The sequence below is a fragment of the Monodon monoceros genome, unplaced genomic scaffold, assembly GCF_005190385.1.
Source record: "Monodon monoceros isolate NGI ecotype Baffin Bay Population unplaced genomic scaffold, NGI_Narwhal_1 Super_Scaffold_12, whole genome shotgun sequence".
In the NCBI taxonomy this organism is placed as follows: domain Eukaryota; kingdom Metazoa; phylum Chordata; class Mammalia; order Artiodactyla; family Monodontidae; genus Monodon; species Monodon monoceros.
In genome coordinates, this window is record NW_021703768.1 from 126,403,604 (window position 1) to 126,428,705 (window position 25,102).

Below are 25,102 nucleotides of genomic sequence, written 5' to 3' on the forward strand. Positions count from 1 at the left end.
AACACAGTGCCTGGCACTAGGAAGAACTTAATAAATGAAGACATCATCTTCATCACTGACTAACCTCACTTCCCTTGGCCACCCCAAATCACCTGCTAAACTCTCATGCTGTCTCCTGCTCCCTGGGGCGGCCTTTGGGGTTCAGGGGCGGGTCTGCCTCAACGGCAGGTGCTAATGGTACAGAGAATAGAGTATTATCCTCCCCGAAGCAGGATCTAGGAGGTAAATGCTTTGTGCGTAGCACAGCTGGACCCACCTGTGCTGAGCCAGGGACCTCCCTGACCTAGTCCCCTGTGTGTGGCTGGGCAGTGACCTTGGCTGGACTCACCAAGCAGCCTGAATAGGACTCAGCCTAGTTTCTCTGGGCACGGACCCACTTCTCGGGTTCTGCATCCACATCTGGACCTCTTTGCACTTCTTTGGGCAGATTCCAATCTACTTTGAACTGAGATGCTTGGAGGCTCAGGAAGCGGTACCCTCCAAGGACACTTCCAGCCCTAACAATAGCTTCAAGTTCCTCTGAGTGTCTTCCTGTTCTGGATCTCAGCTCTGCTCTCCACGTCCCTGTCCATCAGCCACCCCCACCCCCTCCCCACCATTTCTTTTTTTTTTTTTCCCTTTGGCTGCACCACACGGCTTGCAGGATCTTAGTTCCCTGACCAGGGATTGAACCCAGAACCCCTGCAGTGGAAGCAAGGAGTCCTAACCACTGGACCGCCAGGGCAATCGCCCCCATCCTCATTTCTTCCGCACATCCTCAGAGACTAGCAGAGGCCTTGGCACATGGTGGGGCCTCGGATGCCCTTGACATCAGGTGAACAAATGGAGTAAATGACTCAGTGACGATGATGAAGATGATAGCTGCCATTTCTGAGATTTTACCACCTGCCAGGCTTGTGCTAAGTGCTTTACTTACAATATCTCACTTAACCCTCACAACAGTTCTAGAAAGTGAGTAGCATGGTTATCCTCATTTCACAGAGAAGGGTACTGAGTCTGAGAGCTTCATAGCCTGCCCAAATTCAAACACCGTATAAAAGGTAGAGCTGGGGGACTTCCCTGGTGGTGCAGTGGTTAAGAATCCGCCTGCCAATGCAGGGGACACGGGTTCGAGCCCTGGTCTGGGAAGATCCCACATGCCGTGGAGCAACTAAGTCCGTGAGCCACAACTACTGAGCCCACGTGCTGCAACTACTGAAGCCCGTGCGCCTAGAGCCCGTGCACTGCAACAAGAGAAGTCACTGCAATAAGAAGCCCGTGCACCACAACAAAGAGTAGCCCCCGCTCACCACAACTAGAGAAAGCCCGCACACAGCAACGAAGGCCCAACGCAGCCAAAAATAAATAAATAAAATAAATAAATTTTTAAAAAGGCAGAGCTGGGATTTGAATCCAGGTGTGTCTGACTACAAACTCCATTGTCTTAACCACTGTGTTATATATAATGCCCCAAACTGATGACTCAAAATCTTCATGGCTCAAAGGAATAAGAATCATACGAAGATTTAGGCAAGAGGCAAGACTTCAGGTAAGGTTGCTCTGTGGGAGGGTATAGACTGAGAAAAAGTGGAGCAGCTTAATGATAATAAAGCACTTACGGGGGGTTGTTATTGTACCATGCTTTATGTGATCATCATAATCCTACAAGCTATGTATCATTTCCATTTTCCAGATGAGAAAATTGAGCTTCAGAGCAGTTAAACAACATGTCATGGATCACACAGCAATTAAGCAGCAAACCCAGGATCTGAGCTGCAGTCTGTCAGCCCCAGAGCCCATAACTTACTCCTCCCCTTTAGAGCTGGGAATGAGCGGGCGAAGGAGGAGGCAGCGTTGACCTGAGACAGCTGCAATTGTGTAGTGGCGCACGCGTGCGCGCGCGCGCACACACACACACACACACACACACACACACACACACACTCCCCACCTCCTTCCTCCAGGACTGATGGCCTTTCTAAGCACCATGGGATTATATAGTCAGGGACCACTCATGACCCCCTCCATTGTACAGTTGGGGAGCTGGAGGCCCAGAGAGGGTAGGAGCTGCCCACGGTCATAAACAGGTCAGGTGCCAGGATCCAACCAGGGTTGCTCCCCGCCAGCCACCTTGCCACCCCTTCTCCGATTCTAGCCCTGGAACCTCTAGCTGCCGTGTGTACAGTTCTGCTCCTTTTCCCAGGCACTGGGAAAGGGGAGGTGCCTTCTGGGTATAAATAGCAGATGGAGATGCTTCTCTTCATCAGGGAAGTTAACCCTTGGGGCCCTGGACATAGAGAGATGCTTGCCTCCTGAGGGAGAAGGCTTGGTAGCTGTCAGAGCTGGAATGTTCCTTACAGAGCACCTAGACCTTGTTCCTCAAGTGTGGTTGGTGAGCCAGCAGCCGTGGCATCACCCTGCAGTGTGTTAGGAATGCAATACCTCAGGCCCCATCCAGACCCACTCAACCAGAATCTACCTTTTAACAAGATGCCCAGCTGGTCCAGACAGTCCCCTCCTTGTGAAGATGGGAGAAGTGGCTCAGAGAGGGTAGTGCTCCTACCCAAAGTCACACAGCCGTTCCCTGACAGAACTATATCTAGACTCTGCACTCCCTCCCCTCCATGACTCAGAACCCTGCCAGCCTGGGACGCAGCCCCCCAGTTGTGCAGGGGTGGGGGAGGGGAGATCAGGTAGCGATGTGCTCTTTCAGCGCCGTCCTGCCCTCCCTGGGCTCAGCCGCTCCATGCAGCCTGTGTTCAGTCCACCCTGGGCAGGGGCCGCGTTGGGGCTGGCCTCGGAGAGGCCGGCGCTGCAGGTCTATGCAGGTGGGCAGGGCCACGGAGCCAGGCTGACTCAGCGTGGGGGTAGGTTTGGGGAGTGGGCTGCACCGGTCAAGGCCAAGCTTGGCCTATTTTCGTCTCTCTCAGAGCTTGGGGAGTTTTCCTGAAACAGCTTTTCTGAAGGAGGCTGCCGGCAGCGTGGGCTGGGAGGAAGGGCCCCTTCTTCACCTTCCCTCCCCAACCAAGCTGCTCTCCGAGGAGTACGGAAACCAAGACACACCCCTTCCCACCTCTATCGCCTCAGTCCCCGAGAAGAGAGCAGCTACCCGCTCCCCTCAACAAACACCTACCAGGGCAGGCAGGGGAGCTGGGCCAGGCCCCACCTGTACCCCTCACCCATCCCCCACGCTCACCAATGTTGGGGTGCTTCAGCAGGCGGCAGATGCGGGCTTCACGCTCCAGCTTCTGGTGGTCTGAAACACAGATGCCCAGGTGAGTCCAGGTGAGGGAGGAGCCTCCACCCATCCCATCTCTCCCTCCTCACAGCCTCCACCTCCCAGGACAGCACCTGGGCCCCCGGGCAAGCTCGCCTTTTGGGCAGAGCCTCTGGGTCCTCCAGGAAGGCAGTGGGTTGCAGCGAAAGAGAGAGAGGCTGGGTTTGCAGTGACGCAGAAGTCCCTTCCCCTCCCTTGGCTTTCAGGGCTCTCAAACGAGGGGCATCTCTTTCCTGTATCAGAGCCAAGCTCCAGGCAGCCTGGAACATCCCCACTCCCACAACAGGCTCCAGCTGCCCCTCCTCCAGCCCTGCCCCTCACACTACACCCCAGACGGACTGAACTGCTGAACTTCACCTCTCCAGGCACGCGCTGCTCAGCCCTCCCACTCTGGAGCCTTCGCACACGCGGTTCTCTCAGCTTGGAAAGCTCCCTCTCAGCCTCCCACCTGTTCCTCACCGGCTGTCATTCACCCCTACCCATCCTTCGATGTCGCCCTTTCCTGGCAGCCTGCCCTGACTACCACCTGGTATGGGCTCCTCCTCTGTGCTCTCGGGGCCCCTGGACAGCACGTCCCATTCTGTCTCAGGGAGATCGCTGTCCTTGAGGACGAGGACTTGGTCTCTGTTGTGCCTGTGGCATCTACCCAAATGCCTGGCCCATAGTAGGTGCTCAAGAAACAACTGAATGAAAGAACAAACGACTGAATGAACGAAACTTTCTAAGGGAGTGGGAATTCTCTGCAGGAGAAGGGCCGTATTAATTCACAGAAGCCACCTCCCGTGAGAGGAGCTGGGACCGGGGACACAGAGAGCCCCAAAGAATCTGCAGGTAGAACTTGGCCATGGCAGCCTCAGGGCTTACTCAGAGATCTCCCATCTGCTTCTCAGGACTTTTGTCCGAGTCCCCTGGATTTCCCTGCCCACCTGGGAGAGAGGCCTTGCTTGGGGTCTGCACCTGTGGTCTCTGATACTGAGGCTGCTGAGAGCAACCCCACCCGTGACCCCACTCAGTCCTCCCAACAGCCCGGGGCTATGGGCATCCCTGTCCCCATTTTAAGCATTTTGCAATTTCCTTTTTGGTGCTTTTCTCCAATTCGGTATTTAATGCCTTAATTTTAAAAAACAAAACAGTATATAAAAGGAGCCAGTCGCAAATGCGGACTATGTAAGCCCTCATGACAATCCTCTGAGGATGGTGCTACCATTGTGCTGGCTTTACAGAGGAGGGAACAGAGGTTCAGGGAGATTAAGTATGCGGCCCAAAGTCACACCGTGGTGAGCAGTGGCCGCACGCTTTGTACTCAGGCAGTCAGGCTCCAGGCGTAAGCTTTAAAACCTTAAGTCAGGGAGTTCCCTGGTGGCCTGGTGGTTAGGATTCCGGGCCTTCACTGCCGTGGCCCAGGTTCAGTCCCTGGTCAGAAAACTGAGATCCCTCAAGCCGTGTGTCACGGCAAAAAACAAAACAAAACAACAACAAAAAACAACCCGGTGCTGTCCCATTTTCCACACCCTGACTCATCACCACCTCCTCCACCTGCCCCCTATTCCCGAATGGGAAAATTGAGGCCCACAGGAGGGAACTCACACAGACACTCAGAAGCGGAGCCAGGACTAGAACCCCTGTCTCTGAATGGCCTCTCCAAAGCAGGTGGGCACCAGGGAGGATGATGAGGATGGAGAAAGTCCCAGCCCTGTCTCCAGGCAGCCAGCTCCCCTCTCCCCTTCCCCCTCCATTAGAGGAGTCACCAGCCATCCTCCAAGGGCTGCAGAAACCAAGATCAATACTGAAATGTGGCTTTTCCATCAGCAAAGCAATTAAGACCAATCCTCCTTCCATAGAGTGGAAGCTCCACTCCCCAGCTAAAGGCGGCTACAGGCTAGGGGAGGGGAGGCTGGTCCAGGCTTAGGGGTATCCCTCGGTTCCTCTTCCCTCTCTGCATCCTTCCATATCCTCCAGGGTGGGGGGAGGAAAGCTGATTCCCAGGCAAAGGAGGGGGATCCCCATCCAGGGCTGGTCAAGGTCCATCCCTGAGCTGAGGAAGGCTGGACCCTCCCCAGCCCCAAACCCTGCCCCCCACTCACCCATCCCCAGCAGAACCAGAAACCAGGCAGCTCAAAGTGGGGCCTATCAGTGGGGGCTGGGGGCCTCCTGACCCAGGCTACACATTCAAGGGATAAAGGATCTAAATCCAGAATTCTGATGTTTTTCTCCACGCGAGGTCACCCGGGAGCAGCTACACTGACAGGACTGAAAGAAGAAAACGTTCGTCACACAGCTTCAAATGTGTGCCTGGGGACTTCCCTGGTGGCTCAGTGGTTAAGAACCCGCCTGCCAAAGCAGGGGACACGGGTTCGAGCCATGGCCTGGGAAGATCCCACATGCTGTGGAGCAGCTAAGTCCGTGCACCACAACGACTGAGCCTGTGCTCTGGAGCCCGCGAGCCACAACTACTGAAGCCCACGAGCCTAGAGCCCGTGCTCTTCTAGTGGCTCTTCTCTAGCAAGAGAAGCCACTGCAATGAGAAGCCCACGCACCGCATGGAAGAGGAGCCCCCACTCGCCGCAACTAGAGGAAGCCCATGCACAGCAACGAAGACCCAATGCAGCCCTAAATAAATAAATAAATAAATTTATTTTTTTAAAAAAGAAAATGTGCCTGGTTACCAGACCTCACTGCTGGAAAAGCTAGGAACTAACTCTTTTTATAAATCTTGTAATCGTCTGTGCATGGTACAATTACACTGCATCGCAAATCTCAGCGCTAAAATCATTAATTTGTTGAATGTAAACATGTACTTTATACAATAACTTTTGTAACTCTGAAATGTTTTCATTTTCTAATATGTAGGGAACCTCAAGAAATGTAGGGACTGAGTTCCTCTTGACCTCTGAGGCCTTGCTCCATTAGGCAGATGGGGAAACCGAGGCCAGTGCTAAAGGAGCAGTCTCTTTATCAAAATCAAGGTGGTCATCAAGGTGATCAAGCCTTATTCCAACTCAGAGCTCTGAGAAACTACTCCTGAACACTCCCCCCAACCCCCAGCCAATAGTCCTGGGCAGCCACAGACCTCTTATTAAAATATAAATTAGATACTGACTTCAAACTTGCCAACAGCTTCCTAATGTACTTATAATACAATCCAAACTCCTCACCACATCCACGAAGACTGCTGGGTGCTGGGTCCGACCTCACCTTGGCCTTGACGCTCCAGCCACACTGGCCTCCTTTGCGGCCTCAGGCACTGCAAGCCCCTTCCCACCTCAGGGCCTTTGCACCTGATGCGCCCTCTGCCTGGAACACTCTCCTCCTGGGTCTTCTCATGGCTGCCTCCTTTTCAGGCAGGTCCCAGCACAATGTCACCTCCTCAGAGAGCTTCCCCGGCTGCCTTTTCTGAATGTCCCTCTAGCCCCAACACTTCCCCATTACCCTGTCTTATTTTCTTTGTAACACTCATTGCTACCTGAAATTACCCAGCCTACTTGTGTGTTTAATGTTCTTTTCAGTCTCCCTCCTGTAGAAAACAGGTGCAATGAGAGCAAGACCTTGTCTGCTGGTCTCTGCCTTGTTCCCAGGGCCTAGAGCCACACAGCAGCTTGTCCAAGTTCCCATAGCCAAGAAGTGGCAGAGCTGGGATTTCGACCCATGTTCATAATTACTGTACTATATTGCCTCCCATTCTCACAATTGATAAATTAATCCATCCAGCTCAGTAGAGGCCCATGACGGTGAGGGGTCTGAGAGAAGCTAGTCTGCAGCCTCCTGCCTGGGTACCAGGAAGACTTGCTCCCAATGTCCATTATGATAAATGCTTTGTGAATCTTCTCCCTCTGTCCCTTGAGGCAGGCCTGGGGGCAAGATATTGGGGTTAAGGGGGCCAGCCCTGCCCAGAGCTCGGCAGGCAGCAGGTGGGTGGAAACTCTGGGGAGAGGTTCCTGGGGCCAGACAGTACCAGCAGGGCAGAGCGCGGCAAAGCAGAGCCCCGGGAAGTGCAGTCAGGCAGCCTGAGGGCTCTGCCTGCAGAGGGGGTGGGCTCTAGCAGGCAGGTGGGCATCGGGATTCTGGCTAGAGGCACAGGAACCAGGGCAGAAAATAGACCTCTGAGTCTCGGAACAGAAAATGTCCCCTACCCCCACAGGACTTCAACGAGCCTCCAGATCCTAGGAGGTTGGAGAAATAATCCCGAGGGCCAGGAGTGCCAGGCAGAGGTGGGGAAGGAGATGAGAGAGACCGGAAAGACGTGTCTTACTGCCTCTTCGAAGGCTCCCTTGCATGGACCTGAAGCTCAGGGGCAGCCTGAATGATCTCACCCCGTGCTTCCCACCCAGTGTCCTGGGACTGATGGCCGGGGAGCCGAGGAAGTGACCCCTCAGTGCCCAGGTGGACAGTGGGGCTAACGGAGGTCGCTGTATGAGGGCCAGTCACCTCCGGCGGCACCAGCCACGTCCGCTTGCCCAGCATGCCCTAAAATGTTGATGAATTCTGTGTGTGCCTGCCTGGTGAGGCTATAGCTAGGAAGATTCCAGAGCCCCTGGCAGGGAGCTGGCGCTGAGCGTGTACTGGCTGTTGTCACTGCTGACAGGACTTTTTAAATGCAAGCGCTTGGGCCTCACCTCCTGAATCCCACACCCTCAGGGGTGGAACTGGGGCAGCTGTATTTTTCAAAAGGCCCCCAGGGGGATTTGGCAGGGACTGGGACAGGAAAATATTTTTACCTTCATTTCATGTCTTTATGGCTTCCTCGAATTGTTTATACTATGAGCATTTTATATAAAAGAGTAGTTTAAAAATAGATACAAAAATTCTCTCCAGGGTTTGGGAAACGCTTGATAGAAGAGGCTGACCCCCTGGAGAAGGGGAAGACACAGCTCCCTGGGGAGTGAACCGACACCCCACGGGGGCATGCCCCCCCTCTGGGAACTGCCAAAGTCACGGGGGTGGGGGGGGTGGGGGGAGTGCCAGCAGGAGAAGCTTGGAATGTGTTGCCAAATATTCAGCATCAAACCACTCCCCACCCCAGGCACTGTGAGTGGCAAACAAAGAAACCTGCTAAAAGAAGCTCTGCCCCTCATCTCCTGCTGGGGAGAAAAGCGTTGGCAGTTGGCAGACTTCTTTGGGAAGGTTCTCTCAGAAGCTCCCCACTCCCACACTTCACATTCACCTAGGCCTGAGCGCCTTCCTCCCAGGAGCTCAAAGGCCCCTCAAATCCAGAGAGGGGGCAGTTACTGCACAGCCCAGAGTCTACACTGTCCCTGGAACGCTTAGTCACCTTCCAGAAAATAGGCAATGCTCCCTCCATTCCCCCCATATGCATCTGTCTCCTTCTGTCGTGTGCTTGTGTGCTTGTGGCTCTGAGAATGTGGTGAACTGGCCCAAGATTCCCCAGAATCCAGGGAGGACCTTGGTTTCTTTCTTTTTTTTTTTTTTTGAGATGTTTTTGATGTGGACCATTTTTAAAGTCTGTATTGAATTTGTTACAATATTGCTTCTGTTTTATATTTTGGTTTTTTGGCCACAAGGCATGTGGGATCTTAGCTCCCCTACCAGGGATTGAACCTGCACCCCTGCATTGGAAGGCAGGAGTGCCTTAACCAATGGACCACCAGGGAAGTCCCAAGACCTTGGTTTCTGACCCTCCCTCATTTTGGGGGCAACCCAACCAATCACCCCAAGCCGTGGCTCTAGTCCCGCCCCCTCTGTATCTCAGGGATTGGGACATCTCCCTTGATCAATAGTGATGTAAAGCACAGAGAGGGCACCAGACAGCCACTAGTCACACAGCAACGGCAAGGCAAGTCCCAGCAACTGGGTGAGGCAGCGCTCCTACTGGCCTTCCTGCCAGCCCTGGCTCCCTGCCCCCAGCTCTGGCCCTTGACCTTCCACAGGTCTCGCCCTTCCACACCAGCGTTCATGTGGACTGTGTGGCACGGCGGGCCCTGGTCTTCAGAGCACCACCCCCACCCCCAGCCCAGCCTCTCGTCCCTGAAGGACACTGGTCTGCCTATGGGGGGGGGGTTCAGTAACTAGGAGAAAGCACTGGGCTCCCAGCAACACTGAGCCAGAGAGATGAAAGGCAGCAGCACACAGTCCAACACGGAACATGCTGGGAGGCCTGCGGGAGACAATGTGCATCCTGTGCCAGCCTCTGTGAAATCACACCTGCTGGGCCCTGGCCCAGACACAGCTGCCACTATGCCAGGCAAACACCTGGACACTTCACCAATCCCTCACACGATGTCTTCCACGCTGCACAAGCCATGGGCTGCACAGACCGCACCTGTACACGCCTCACCCAACAGAACGTCCTCCACCCACTGGGGGTCCCCAAGGCAGCAAAGACCCACCATTCAGAGCGGAGATCTTTTTTTTTTTTTTTTCCGGTACGCGGGCCTCTCACCGTTGCGGCCTCTCCCGTTGCAGAGCACAGGCTCGGGATGCGCAGGATCAGCGGCCATGGCTCACGGGCCCAGCCGCTCCGCGGCATGTGGGATCTTCCCGGACCGGGGCACGAACCCATGTCCCCTGCATCGGCAGGCAGACCCTCAACCACTGCGCCACCAGGGAAGCCCTAGCGCGGAGATCTTTGAAGATAATCCTCCCCCAACGCGCTGACTATGGTCACCACCATTACCGCCCTAACCACATGCTAAGGGCAAGAAGCAAAGCTTCTGTGCAGGCGTTCCAAGTTTTAACGTCCATACAAATCACCAGTGTCTTGTTAAAATGCGGTTCTGGGGCTTCCCTGGTGGCGCAGTGGTTGGGAGTCCACCTGCCGATGCGGGGGACACGGGTTCCTGCCCCGGTCCGGGAGGATCCCACATGCCGCGGAGCGGCTGTGCCCGTGAGCCATGGCCGCTGAGCCTGCACGTCCGGAGCCTGTGCTCCGCAGCGGGGTGGGGGCCGCGGCGGTGAGAGGCCCGCATACCGCAAAAAAACCAAACAAAAAACAAAACAAAACAAAACAAAAATGTGGTTCTGATTCCTTATATCTGGAATCATGCATTTGCATTCCTAACAGTCTCCTGGTGATGCTGATGTTACTGGTTTAGGACCACTTCCTAATTAGAATTACCTGGGGATCATTTCCAAAACCCAAGTCGCAGCCCAGACTAATTAAATCGCAACCTGCGGGATCCAGGCATCAGGAGTGTTTGAAGCTCTCCAGGGGATTCCAGGCTTGGAAGCCACTGTCCAAGGGAGTATATAGGGACCAGAGGGTGGACTGGTTTGGTTGAAGCCGAGTGCACTTGGAGTTCACGGGACACTGGTTGAGCCCCCAGACGCGTCGGGCGCCGTCCTGGGTGCTGGGCGTATATAAGGAATGAGACCCACTCCCACCTTCTTGGTGCTTATGGTCATGAGGGAACATAGATATTAAACAAGGCACCAAGCCAGTCAATGGGATACCTCCAGGTTGATAGAAAGCCACAAAGAGAGGAAACAGTAATGAGAGATATAAAATGGGGAAGTCCCCCTCAGGTCTGGGGGTCAGGGAAGTATCTCAAAGGATGTGACATTGAACTGAGACCTGAAGGTTGAGAAAGAGCTATCCTTGTAAGGAGCCAGGTAAGAGCATCCAGGTAGACAGAAAGGTAGGTACAGAGGTCTGGCGGTGAGAATGGAGGCAAGCGGCAGAAAAGCAGGGAAAGGAAGGCCTACCTACCACCTTAGTCTTTACCTGCATGGGTGGATGAGGGGCAGAGAGCCTGGCTTGTGGGAGAGGCTGTGGCCTCCAGCCCAGACCCTCTAAGGAAGGAATATGGAGGTGTCTATTCTCATCATACCCACAGGAAGAAGAGCCCCCACCTCTGACAGCAGCAACATCCAGGCGGACAGACCCAGATCCTGGTTCTAACCCAAGGGGTAGAGGGAGGGCTGAAGGGAGGAGAGCCCCGGAGGGCAGGCCAGGCACGGATCCACCGCCTACCTCTGGCCGAGAGCTTCTTAGTGTTGATGATCTTGGCAGCATATTCCTGGCCAGCCAGCACCTTCACACACCTGCGCACCACTGAGAAGGCTCCCCTAGGACAGAGAAGGCAAAGAGGGTGAGGGAGGGCCCAAGGGCTGCGTTCCCAAGAGACACCACAGTTCGTGCAGCTGCACCGTGCTGGGAGGGAGCCCTCGCTCAGTGCTGCTTGGGCTCGTAGGGGATGCTGGGGCCCGATTCAGGGACGGAGTAGGCCTGGAGACCCAGGCGTACCACTGGTAGTAAATCTTTAGGAGCTTGGCCTCATGAGACATGAGACTTGTAGAGTCCTAATAAGTTAGGTTCACCGAATTCTAAAACATTAGAATCATGCAGTGTTAGAATCATAGAATCTAGGTCCCTGGAAATTTTCAGTTTTTTATTCTTTGAGTAGGTAACACATTGACATGGTTCAAAGTTCAAAAGGCACAAAAGTGTAGATAGTTAAAAGAGTCCTCCCCATCCCTGTACCCTAGTCTCCAAAGTCCCCTCCCAAGAGATGGCCAGTGTTACCAGAGCATCTTTCCACAGATACTCTCCCCCATACTGGATACTGGACCTTGCATGCTGTTATACATTCTCCTCTTTTTCAGAAATTTTTTTTTTTTTTTTTTTTTTTTATCGGTACGTGGGCCTCTCACTGCCGTGGCCTCTCCCGCCGCGGAGCACAGGCTCCGGACGCGCAGGACGCGCAGGCTCAGCAGCCATTGTTCACGGGCCCAGCCGCAATGCGGCATGTGGGATCTTCCCGGACCAGGGCACAAACTCGTGTCCCCTGCATCGGCAGGCAGACTCTCAACCACTGCGCCACCAGGGAAGCCCCAGAAATTTTTTAGAGATCCTCCTTCTGTATTATAACATAAAGAGTTCCTGTTGTAAACCAACTCTACTCCAATAAAAATTTAAAAATAAATAAATGTTTTTTAAAAAAAGAGTTCCTCATTTAATCATGTGGCTGTCCTATAACTTACCTAGCCAGTCCCCTGTCGATGGGCAATTAGGTTACTTCCGATCTATAGCTATTACAAACAGTGCTGCAATGACTAACCTTGTATGCGTGCATTACATTTCCCATGTGTTCAAGTGTCTTCGACTAAACTTCTAGAACCGGTATTATTTGGTCAAAGGGTAGGTGTTGTGTGGTAATTCTGATAGATAATGAGAGATGATCCATCTTAGAGGTGTACCAACTGACTTTCGTACTAGTATGTGAGGGGACCATTTTCCTCCACCCTTGTCAACACAACGTGTTATCAAACTTTCATATCTTTGCTAGTGAGATGTGGAACGTGGTGACTCAGTGTAGATTTGATTTGGAATTTTCATATCAAGAGCGAAGCTGAGCAGTTTTTCATGTTTTAAGAGACTCCTGGGTTTTTATCTTCAACGTATTCGTGGCTGGGAGAACTTGGAGCAAGGGCTGTGGGTTTCACTGCTCATAGAAGACATTGTTGCCATGTGGAATGTGGCCCATTTCCCAGATTGTTTGATTTTTCGAGAAAAACTGGAAGTCTGGGTATTTTCGTGACATTTCCCAATTTTTAAATACTGGTACCTTATTCCAAAAAATTTAAACACAGTATTTTGCCAAACAAAACTAGTTTGAGGGCTAGATCTGTCATCTAGGTGCCATGTTATACCCTCTACCACAAAGGTCAGCTGGTCCAACCCCTTCACATCGCAGAGGAGGCCCCCTAAGGGGCCAGACACTACCTGTGGTCACCACCATTACCACCTTAACCACTGGCTAATGTCAAGAAGCAAGTCTCCTGGGCAGCCTTCCCCAGTTTTAATGTGCATATGAATTACCCAGGCATCTTGTTTAAAAGGCAGATTCTGATTCCTTAAGTCTGAGGCGGAGCCCAAGATTTTGAGCTTCAGTGTAGCTCAGGGTAGATTGATTGCTCAAGGTCACACAGCTAGCTACAGGCCATGTCATGTCTAGAACTCAGGTATTTCCTCCCCCAGGTTTTTGACTTCTCTTCCACCCAGGGAGCCTGCCGCTTGCTGGCCTGAATGCCCAAGTTCCTGAAATGGCCTCACCCCACCATATCCTTCAAACTTTGATCCCCTCTCCTAAGCACACAGGCAGGTCCAAGCCACAAAAATGAGGCTGATGGGAGCAGGGGCGGACGCTGGCAGGCACCGAGAAAGCCCGCAGGCTGGCGGAGATGCTTGCTCTACACACACCCCTGGGCGTTGTGTCACTGGCTTCTTCGTGTCCGGGCAGCATGAACGGAATGGGTGGGAAACTGTGGCGAAGGATAAGTAAGAAGGGTCTGGGAGGAGGGCTAGAGACCAGGAAATATGACCTCGTAGGAAAGCTGAGGAAGGCCAGAATTCATGGGCACAGCAACAGACCGTCCGTGGGGTGTGCAGCCCTGCCTGTCCTCCACCTGGAGAGAGCAGCAGACCGGGTGCCCCTCCCTGAGAAGCCTCCTGGCGACATGTCCCGTTGTTTGTGCTCCCAGAGCACCCCACACCTCCCCATCTAGCCTAAGACTGTGCTTGCTCGTTCAGCTTGTCTGTGCACCAGACGGAGGGTTCCTGAGGGCCAGGACTGGAATGTTCTCCACACCCATGCCCAGGTACCCAATGCTACCTACCAACAGGGCCTCCATAAATGTTACTATAGGAACGGGAGGCAGATTTAGGTGAGAGGTTCTGAAATGAGACAGGGAGAAGATTTCAGTCTGGGGTTTTAGGAATAGGAACAGATATCTGAGGAAGGTGCACACACTGGTCTCTCAAAGGTGCCCACCCTACCCAAACAGGGAGGTTTCTGCCCAGTGTGAGGCCATGATTCTCAGAAGCCCCAGGAGAGAGAATGTTTCAAGGGGTCACTTCTGGGAAAGGTTTTGCGAACTCCAGGGAGAGGAGGAGCAGAGAAGGAGGGCTTGTCTCACTCACCAGCATTTAGCTCATGCTTGGGCCAGAGTTGGAGTTTAATTAACTTGGATGGAGGGATGGATGGATAGAGTGAGGGAGAAAGGAAGGATGTGAGGCAGGGAGGGAGAAAAATAATTTCTCCACTAGAGAAACAAAACTCCATTCTAGATAAAGACATTAGATCGATGGTTATCAAACTGGCTGTTTCAGAATGCCTTGGGAATCTTTGTTTTTTTTTTTGCTGCATTGGGTCTTCGTGGCTGCGTGCGGGCTTTCTCTAGTTGCGGCGAGCAGGGGCTACTCTTCGTTGCGGTGCGTGGGCTTCTCATTGCGGTGGCTTCTCTTGCTGCAGAGCCTGGGCTCTAGGCGTACGGGCTTCAGCAGTTGCAGCACGCGGGCTCAGTAGCTGTGGCTCGTGGCTCTAGAGCGCAGGCTCGGTAGTTGTGGCGCACGGGCTTAGTTGCTCCGCTGCATGTGGGATCTTCCCGGACCAGGACTTGAACCCGTGTCCCCTGCATTGGCAGGTGGATTCTTAACCACTGTGCCACCAGGGAAGTCTGACATATAGAGCCGCGAGCCACAGCTACTGAGCCCGCATGCCACAACTACTGAAGCCCACACGCCTAGAGCCCGTGCTCTGCAACGAGAAGCCACCGTAATGAGAAGCCCGCGCACCGCAACGAGGAATAGCCCCTGCTCGCCACAACCAGAGAAAGCCCGCACACAGCGACAAAGACGCAATGCAGCCAAAATTAAATTTCAAAAAAACATATTCCAAGGCCTCTCCCAGACCTACCAAATCAGAACCTTCAGATGCGGGCCCAGAAATCAGTATTTTCAGTTAACAGGCTGCCCAAGTGATTGTTTCCCAGCCAGCTTGGCACTGCCCTGCCCGCCTTCTGGGGAAGTCCTGCTAAATGCCTGGTCCCCCTAGAAATCAGCATTGATGGGCCATCACATGGGGCTCTGTGCAGAGAGGCTCAAGAGGCTCTATGACCCTGGGCTCTGCCCCAGGAGCTGAGGACCTAAGAGCCATGTCTATAAAACAAGAGGAGGCACGCTTGCTGAACTTCCTCCTCAAAACACAGCACCAAGATTTGTGTAAATCCCAGGCTCTAACTAGGGGCCCAGGCCAAGGGCGGAGCAGCTGCAGGAACCCTGTGTCTCTGAACGTAGGCATATGCATTTTTTTCTGGGGCAAGAATGCATAGCTTTTAGCAGATTCTCAGAGCGAGGAGTTTATCAAATCCAGTTCAGGGCTACTGATCCAGAGAGCACCAGCCTCTCACATACCCAGAAGATGTCCTCCCTTCAAATGCACATTCACCACTAAGCTCCTTGGCCCTCACAGCAACCCTGTGAAGTTGGAATTATGATCCCCTATTTCACAGATCAGGAAACTGAAGCCTCAAGGGAGCAGGCATTATCCTCTCGAGGCTGTGAAGAGAATCCAGGTCACCTGCCCTTGTTCTTCTGACTCCACCAAAGGCAAGAGAGTGTGACCCTAAAAAGCAGGGGCTCTGGGCTCACAAAGCCCTGTGATCCGATCGTGACTGAGCCCCGACTGTGTGATATTGAACTTGGCCCTTCAACTGTCTGTTTCCTCCTATAAAATGCGGTCTATAATAATATCTCCTTCCTGGGTTTGTTGGGGAGGTTAAGGGAGGTAACACATGCAAAACACAGGGCACAGTGCCAGGTACACAAATGCCTGAATGGGGCGAGGAAAGGGTCTGGGCCAAGGAGCCCCTCTTTCTACCTACGCAGCCTCAGGTCTCCATCCACAAGTGGAAAGGCTCCTCCCTGCCTGTCCCGGTGCTGGGGATCAGGGAGAGGAGGGGCAGAGGAGAATCTGCAGCAAAATGAGAGTGTGGGCAGCAAGCTCGCAGCCCTAACTTCCTCTCTTTTTTATCTTTTGTTTAAAAAAGGCATGTTTCTGCATTCTCGTCCCGCATGAGCCAGTGGCCACAGCCCAGCAGCCTTGGCAAAAGGAAGAGCCAACCCACTCCTCCCACGGCCCTGAGCTGAGCAGGTGGCCAGTGGGTGGGTGGGTAGGAGCCTGGAAACAGGACAGGGTGGAAAAGGGGAGGAGGCCAAGGTGGGGAGGGCAGGGTGGGAGGGAGCGACCAGGGGTCCCAAGAGGAAGGGATGAGGCCTGCAAGCGAGGGCCCTACGTGAGTGGGGGATGTCCATGGGGGGTACTGGGAGTGCCTGTGACAGCGTTCCTGGGTGCAAAGGGTTCGGGGGGGGGGGTGTCTGCCCACAGGTGTGTGTCAGCAGCCCATCAGTGCCCTTGTGTATGTGATGCCAAGAGGCTCTGGGTGTGACAAAGCACACGTGAGTCACCCTGGGTAAGTACCCATGTTAGGAGAGGGTCACAGAATGTGGGCAGGGAGGGGTGTGTGTGTAAGATAGACACTGGAGGGACAAGACCTCAGCTCTCAGCCTTGCTGGGAGGTCTTGGGCAGGGGTCCGGCCCAGCGTGGGCATCAATTTTTTCATCTGCAACTTGTGGGGTGGGGTGGGCGTGGGGCTAAAAGGTACACAGGCCTTTCCACCTTCAATATTCTGTAGCGAGCTGTCCAACAGAACTTTCTGTGATGATGGAAATATTCTGTGTTGTCCATTGTGACAGGCACTAGCCTCATATGGCTATAGAGCATTTGAAGTGTGGCTAGTGGGACTGAAGGACTGAATTTTTAATGTTATTTCATTTAAATCATTATAAGTGGCTAGTGAACACCATATTGGATAGTGAGGTTCTATGTGGATAAGAACAGGCGCTCCTGAACCAGGCAAACCAGAGTTCAAATCGTGGTTCAGCCTCTTACCAGCAAGTTATTTAACCTTGGTAAGACTATTTCCTCCCCTGTAAAATGTAAGTAAGAATAGTACCCACCCTGAGCAGCTGTTTCAAGGATCCAGTGAGAGAATAAGGTATGCAGTGGGTTTAGCCCAGTCCCTGGAGTATAGTAAATGCTCAAGAAACAACACCTTTTATAGGCATCATGATCTCTGAAGTGATGAGAACAGCCAGCATCATCAGAGGCAAATTGGACCTTGTCTGCCAAGCTCGGGGAAGGAGCAAGCCAGGACAGGAGGTGTGGGGAGGCCATGGTGAGGGGGTGCGGTGCTCCCCAGGGCCCAGCAGCCTGTCCCTGGGTATGAGCAGGCAGGGAGGCTGCACCTGGTTCTCCACCTGACGGATGGGGAGGTTGCCGTGATAGTGGGTCCAGTGTGGCTGAGGATGTGCGGACGTGCTAATGGGCCATGAGAAACAAGATTCGCACTGGGAGATTGCTTCTCAGCTGCCTGGTAAGCAGAGTGTCCTGGGAGTTGCTGGCTGCCACCCACAGCAGGCTCATCACCCTCTCTGGCCTAAAACACCCCAAAATGCTGACATGGCTGCAGAGGCGGCACCAGGAACATTAGATGGGGACTCAGAAGGCCTGGGTCCTTGGCTGCCAACTTGCTTATCCTTCCATTTGAAAAATGGAGATGAGGAGCCCCAGCCCCATTTCCTCCTGGGCCAGCTATGAGAAGTGTCTGCTACGTAGTGATAAGAAGAGGTTCCTGATACCCAAGACTGGTTACTGCCAACTTCCCCTAAAGGAACCCTCCCCTCCTTTATGCCGGAGCCTGCCAGAGCCCAGGGCATTTGCCTGTGGGTGTCAGCAGACGGGGACACTGCTTACGGGGCTTCAGTCACCGAACCCTCTCTCCACTCTGCCCTCCTTGGGGGTCTGATGAGCAGGAGTCCTGACAATCTCTAGGGTCTTCCCTTCATTGTCTGCTTCCTCAAACACACCCAGGTCTCCCACATTCTGCAACAATAAACAACCTTCCTTCTACCAAACTTAAAAAATTGAAAAAACATCAAGAGCGTTTCTCTCGACCCAGCAACCTGGGCCACTTCCTTCCTCCCTTTGTTGCTGCCAAACTTCCAGAACAAGTGTCCGACATCCACCGCCTCCTCTTCCCACCTCCCACACTCCATGAACCCACCACAATCTGGTTCCCACCTCCGGGCTCCCTGGAAGAAAAGTTGTGCCAGGCCCGTCCCCCCAGCCCCCTGCCAGCCCCGGCATCCCCCACTAGGTCTGATTGATCTGCCTTGATTGCCCCACTGACCACCCAGCTTTGAGACCTAGCTTCCCTCTTCTTTCTGGGTTGCCACACTCTCCCCGGACCGCCCCCCCCCCACTTGATGACAGTGCTTTCACTTCTTCATCCCTCCTCCCCTCAGCATCGCTGCTCCCTGTTCGCTCTCCACCCATTCTTACCTCTTCCCCCTCCATCCCTTTTACCCAGGACCATTGGCTGTGATCTCTGGGGAGGCTCTGGGTGTTCACGAACACACCTAAAATTTTAACAAAATTATTCTATGTCTGTGCATTGTTCTGGGCAGAGGATGTATATTTTTCATTAGCTTGACAGAGGATTCTCTGACACCCGTCCCCCCAAAAATGATGAAAGCCACTGACCATCACCCAAGGTTGAAAACTGCTTCTATACTGCCCCTCCTCTCTTCAGAATGCTAGTCCCAAATTTCTAGCTACTCACCATCTTGCCTGGATGCTATGTGATAGGCACCTCTTAATCAAAGTCCACTCTCCTCCCCCCAAATCTCCCCACTCTGGGTTAATATACCTAAGCATTCTACCTCTCTGAGACAAGCTGGAGTGATTTCAGAAAGTTCCTGCTCGGGACTTCCCTGGTGGTCCAGTAGTAAGATTCTGTGCTCCTAATGCAGGGGGCACAGGTTCAGTCCCTAGCTGTGGAACTAAGATCCCAAATGCCACATGGTGCATCACGTGGCCAAAAAAAAAAAAAGGAACGTTCCTGCTCAAATATATACAGACCTGTTATCTGTGAGAGGATTAGCTTCCAATACCTCTTGGTGGTCAGTAGCTTACAGCCCAGGTTAGCTGATCTGATCACTTGGCAAAGAGCAAGCCCTGGGGGCATGGAACACAGAGCAGATGGGGTTTGAATGGCTGGGGGAAGGGACAGAGCTGGGGCTGGCCACCAGAGCAGCTCCACCGCAGGGGTCAGAGTGTGGGCCACATGTGGCTACATCGGAAGCTGCAATAGTATCTTGCCATTGAGGTCCATTCTCTCCCCATTCTACAGATAAAAAAACTGAGGCCAAGACCTTGAACCCAGGACTCCTGACTCATCGTCTTTTGCTCTTTCCAATACCCCATACTCTCGGATCAGAGGGCCCTAACTTGGGGTCCACAGATGGGCGTTAGGGTGGGGGGACCTGTGGGAAATATTATACAACATTCTGTGAGTTGGAGTGAGTGTGTGTTTTCAGGGGTGATTGTGGCTCATATGAGATTCTCTGAGGGCTCCTAGATTCCTCAAACAGTTAAAAATCTGGGATCAGATTTGTTCAGAAATGAAATGAATATCTTGGTTTCCAAAACACCCACCTCTACATACTTTAAGCAATTCCCTTCACTTTTGGGGGGACCTCAGTTTACCCATCTGTGAAATCAACTGTTGATCATTTTTAAGCCCTCTTTATTTTTTTCGTTTGAAGCAATAGTATCATTTCTTTTTTGGGTTCGCGGGCCTCTCACTGCTGTGGCCTCTCCCGTTGTGGAGCACAGGCTCCGGATGCGCAGGCTCAGCGGCCATGGCTCACGGGCCCAGCCGCTCCGCGGCATGTGGGATCTTCCCGGACCAGGGCACGAACCCGTGTCCCCTGCATCGGCAGGCAGACTCTCAACCACTGCGCCACAAGGGAAGCCCAATAGTATCATTTCTTAATAACAAACAAACAAAACACAGCTATGCAGGTCACCAGACGGCAAATAAAGCTGAGATGGTAGGGGCTGGCAGCTCAGGACCCCTTCCACTTCGTTTTCTCTCTCTTCTCCCCAGCTCAGCATGGCAGCTCTGCCCCAAACTCCGCAAACTAGCATTTGAGAGCCAGAAAATCCTAGGACCTTTTTCTGAAACCACACATCCCTCCTCAAGCCGCTGCAGCCGCCCACTTCCAGACTCCAAAAGATCCTGCAGGGACACAGTGTCTTCAAGCTATCCTGCACAACCCCCCAGGCCTGCCGTGTGCCAACCCAGCAGAAGTCTTGTGGGGGACACAGAAGGCCTGGGAACCAGAAGAGTCTCTTTGCTGCAGGGAACATTGAACCAACAAAAGTTCCAACATATTCCTTGTTTGGGCTATGCCTGGGTTTTCTTGAATGGGTTACAAAAAGGAAAAAAAAAAAATCCACAGGTGGTGGTGTGATGAATTGGGAGATTGGGATTGACATATATACACTAATATGTATAAAATGGATAACTAATAAGAACCTGCTGTGTAAATATATATATCTATCTATCTATATATATATATATATCTCCACAGAGCTTGGTGACAGGATCAGAGCAGGCAAAGCAGGAAAAAGGCTGAGGGTCTGCTTTCTCCCCAGGATCCAAGGGCCTCCTGGCCTGGCTTCATCAACACGTACACAGCAAAGACTTTCAGAGCTTCAGAGAGAGAGGCTCCAAGGGGTAAAAAGCCAAGCACTGGACTGGAAGGAGGCTGGAGCGCCCAAACCTCATGTGTCACTGGCTGGTGTGACCTCAGGCAAGGCCCTGACCCTCTCTGGGCCTTATTTCCCCGTCCCTAAGACAAGGAAGCACTCTTCATTTTGGTATTCTGTGCAGAACTGAGGCTATTCTGGCCCCGAAACCGTCGCCCACTTCGTGCTTGCAGCACAGCATCTCACCAGGCCAGGACAGGGATGCAGGGCAGGAGGGAACTGGAGGCACGGGGTGAGAAGAGGGCTGTGGAAGTGCCTGCATATCTCTGCTAGCAGGGTGCTCACTATCTCCCAAGGCCATGTCCGTCTGGGCGGTAGAAGGGCAGTTCTGACCATTGGAAAGTTCTTCCTTACGCTGAGCTGAAACCCACCTCCTTGTTACTCTACACATTTGGTCCTGCTCTGCCCTCCAGGGCCATACAGAGCAGCCTTGTCTCATCTCTGGGGCCACATGATGCCCCTGCAGAGATGAGGGGAGAGGACACACCCCCGAGGGGTCTTTTCTCCCTGCTACATTCCCCCAGCTCCTCAGCCCTCTCTCACTTAATTTGGCTTCCAGACCTTGGCCACCCTGCCTAGGCCCCCTCTTCTAGACATTCTATAGGTTTTTAATACTCCTTTTAGTACCCAGGCATCCAAAAGTTGGAGGCAAGTTGAGCAGGCCTAAGAAGAGTAGGTCCACCAACCTCCCTGGGGCTGACATGCTCCATCAAAATATACACCTCAAAGCCTTTGCCTGTGCTGTTCCCACTCTAAGGAACACTATTCCACCCTCTTCCCTCTGACTGACTCTTATTCAGCTTCCAGCTCCCCAGTGTCACCTCCTCAGGGGAGCCTTCCCTGATACCTCCCTCATTCCAAATAGTTGAGGTCTCTTTGCAGCTCATAGCCCCATGTTTGTGCTCAGAGCCCTTGACCAGTTGCATTTAGATAATAATATCTGAAGTGATTTAATTAATGTCAGATTCTCACTAAACCATAAGCCTCAAATGGGCAGAGATGACATAAGTCTGGCATGTGGTATCTGCTGGGCTCAGCCTGGGGCTGGGAACAGAGTCTGTTGTCAGGAAATACTTGTTGAGTGGATGCAAGAGTCACAGAAGTGCTCCTCCTTTTATGTGATGCCAAGACACCAAGGCTGTCAGCGTTTTCCAGCACAGAAAGTCCCACTGGCCTTACAGGCCCACCTGACGCCTTGGTGGGCAGCTAAGCCCCACGAGGACCTAGATCTAGTGCCTGGGCTGGATGTCAGCAGACTGTGACATGCTCGGGGGGCTGCATCAGGCTGGCCTGGGGAGGGAGGCTTCCTACTGTGCCAGAGAGAGGCTCGGAAGAGACCGTGACATGGGCAACATGCGTGCAGGAGGGGTGGACTGTGGCCAAGGGACCAGCACAAAAAAGAGGGAAGGGGAGAGAAAGAAACAGAGACCAGAGAGACACAGGGAAGGACGAGAGGCAAGGGCAGAGAAAGAGAGAGAGAGAGAGACAGCCCAGAAGCCTAGCCAGCATCATCTTGCTCTCCCTGCACTGGGAGGTAAGACTCTTGCTCGATGCCCTGTTGGAGCCAGTGTGTTTGTGTACTTGCACGTCCACATGCACCCATGTGTGTGTGTGTGTGTGTGTGTGTGTGTGTTCGTGCACTAGCAACAGGATGCAGGCGCTGCATTCCAAAGCTCTGCCATCACCCCACTGAGAGGACCGGGGCCCAAGACTGCAGGGGTGCTGGCAGCAGTCACCGCGCGCTTGTGCAGGGAGGCGGGCAGGCGGGAGGGAAGCTCGGCAGTGTCAGTGTGTCTCAGGCTGTGTGGAGGCGGAGGCCCGCGGCATGCACCAGAACATGTGCGTGCCTTCCGCTCTGCTGGCTCGGAGGAGGAGGGAGGAAAGGCTGTCCCCTTCCCACCTGCCCCCCAACTTCCCATCCTTGGCCTCTGGCCCCTGCACACCATCTGGTCCCCTACCAGACCCTGCTTCTGCCTCTCCCTGTGGCCTTGGGCAAACCACCTCTCCCTGGGCGTTGGCTCCACTGTTGATGCTTGTGAGAGACAGTGTCTACGGTCCTCCCAGCTCTGGTGTTCTGGAAGCCCGAAATTCCTCAAGGGTGCCTTCCACAGACGGAGGCTAAAGAGGGTAGCAGCTCTAACGGCACATTCCAGCATCTGCAGAAGTGTTCTGATCCCCATTTCACAGATGGTAAAGCTGAGGTACACCAAGGACAAGGAATCCACCCAGGGTGGTGCCTCAAATTAGAAGGAGAGTCATGATTGGACATATATAAGTGACAGTTCAGAGTTCCCTCACCCACAAGGCCACACCCCTCTTCCCTGGAAGTGTTCCCCAGACAGGGCACCAGAAGCGGCCCCTCTCATCAACCCTCCCCCCACACGCAGGGTGCTGGAGACCCAAACCCAAGCCTGAGAGCTGCCACCAGTCTGCTGAGCTGGTCATTCCATCTTCTCAAGCCTCAGTCTCCTCATCTGTAAGATGGGCGAGCAAGGTCTCTGCCTCCCTCAGAGCTAATGGGTGGAGAAGTGCCACACCGGCCCCAAAGTGCTGTGAAGGTGAGAGGTTATTAGAAGCAAAATAAAAGCACAATACCGGTCTTTGGTGGGGGGAGTACATCGATGCCCATGTATTTTCTCCCTCTCCAATATTACACCATCGATCCTCCTAACAGCTCTGCCAGGGAAGGGTGGGATTGCTAAACGCATTTTGCAGATGTTAGAGCTTGTGTCCGAAGAGAGAACCTAAGCACCCAGGACCCTGGGCTCCCCCCCACCGACCCCCGCCCAGCGCAGGGAGCTGCCTCTTGTCGCCAGTGTCCCCCACTGATCATCCCAGCCTAAGCCTCATTCATGATACAAAGCCATGGAGGTAAGAGGGGTTGGGGGGGCTCTGGAGGTAGCTCTCCCCCTTCCTTTGGGCAACCTTGCTGGTGCCTGCAGCCCCTCCCCTAGCCCCAACACCGCCCTTAAGTCAGTTTCAGGCCCCTGTTTCTAGAGAGGAAAGAGTGGGTTGCAAGCTCTCCAGCCTCCCTCCCTCGTCCCGCACCCCCTTCTCAAGTAACATCCCATTCTGAGCCTCTTTCTGTGCCGCCCAGTGATTACACAGGCTGCAGGGTAATTCTGCCTCTCTAACTAACCTCTCCTGGGAGTGGGATCCAAAGCCCAGAGCATGCCAAAGGCTGGTGGAGGCATCCTCCTTCTCCACCTCTTGGAACCCAACCCCTTCCCCTGATCTTGGTCTTCGAGAAGGCTGGGTCTGCGGGGGAGCTCTGGTCCCACTGCCCGGGCCCACTCTGACCCTGCAGCTGGCGTCGCTGCAGCCTGCCTTTTGCCTCCAAACAAGCATCTGTGCTCCTAAGGTCTGGGCTTCCATTTCTCTCTCCCATGGGAGGAAGGAGGATTGGGGTCAAGGGAGGAGGGAGTGAGCTAGTCTCCGGGTCCCAAGAGACAGACCCACCTCAACCCTCTAGGGAAACTGGAATCAAGTTCCTGGCTTATGTGGATCACATGCCGCAGTGCGACCTTCGTCTAGTGGCATCAAGAGGCCCCAGGGCCCTGACTCCAGCCCACACCCCCTCCACTGGCTGCCCACCAGGTGGGGGAGGGACTGCCAGCCCTACCACGAGCTGTTCAAAGGCCTGCAGTCAGGAGCCAGGCCTCACTGGGCAGGGTGCCAGGAAGCCCTCGAGAGGCACGTGTCCTCCTCTCCAGCTGGGCAGCCAGGGCCCTTCAGAAGGAGGTCCAAAGACCCCCATGTCCCCTTGGAGGGCCAGCCCAGCTGCCTCAGGCAGTCACCGTGCCAGTGATCTGAAGTGGGCTCCCAGAATGGGGCCTCGGTTTCTGGGTGGTAACAGCCGTGTCCCGGCTGACAGGGACCTTGGGTCACCAATCGAAGGATGGGCCCTGCAGGCACCTTCGCTGCTTATCCCCACAGAACAGGAGCTGTTGCATATCCCTGCCAGCCTGAGGGGGGTGGGGTGGGGGGCAGGGCTTGGTCAGCCCCCTCTGCCAAGCTGGGCAAACTCCAGACAAAAGGTAAAGACGTGGCAGGTCAGCTTCAGCCTGTTCGTCTGAGGGCAACAATGACCCCAGTGTGCCAGGCTTGTCACTATGTCTTTATGAGAACCATCTCATTTCATCCTCCCAACCCTTTTTTATCTCCAGGTTACAGGTGGGGGGAAAGAGGTGCTATAGCCCCACCAGTGTCACAGTGCTATGGGTGGTGAGGTCCAGACCTTGTGGGCACTGCCACTTCCTGTCCCACTAGGCACTTGGACTGAAGCTGCACGCAGAGCACGAAAGCCCTGTCTCCTCAGTGATGCACCCAGGCCTTTTAGATCCAGGCTTTAGAGCCTCATCTTCTTTTTTCCGATACAAGCAGCCTGAACCTCAGGCCCATCCTTAGCCTTTCCGATGTCCTGCAAGTCGTGAC

At 53.7% G+C, this 25,102-nt stretch overlaps 1 protein-coding gene across 1 annotated transcript in view; it reads right to left on the reverse strand.

The window, feature by feature from the left end:
- Window positions 1–25,102, reverse strand: part of CAMK2A (calcium/calmodulin dependent protein kinase II alpha) — a 62,187-nt gene that overhangs the window by 34,556 nt on the left and 2,529 nt on the right. The window contains exons 2-3 of the mRNA XM_029218327.1: window positions 11,184–11,278; window positions 3,176–3,235 (exon numbers count right to left, since the gene is read on the reverse strand). Of these exons, the coding sequence (XP_029074160.1) occupies window positions 3,176–3,235; window positions 11,184–11,278 (155 nt within the window). The remainder of the gene's footprint in view (window positions 1–3,175; window positions 3,236–11,183; window positions 11,279–25,102) is intronic.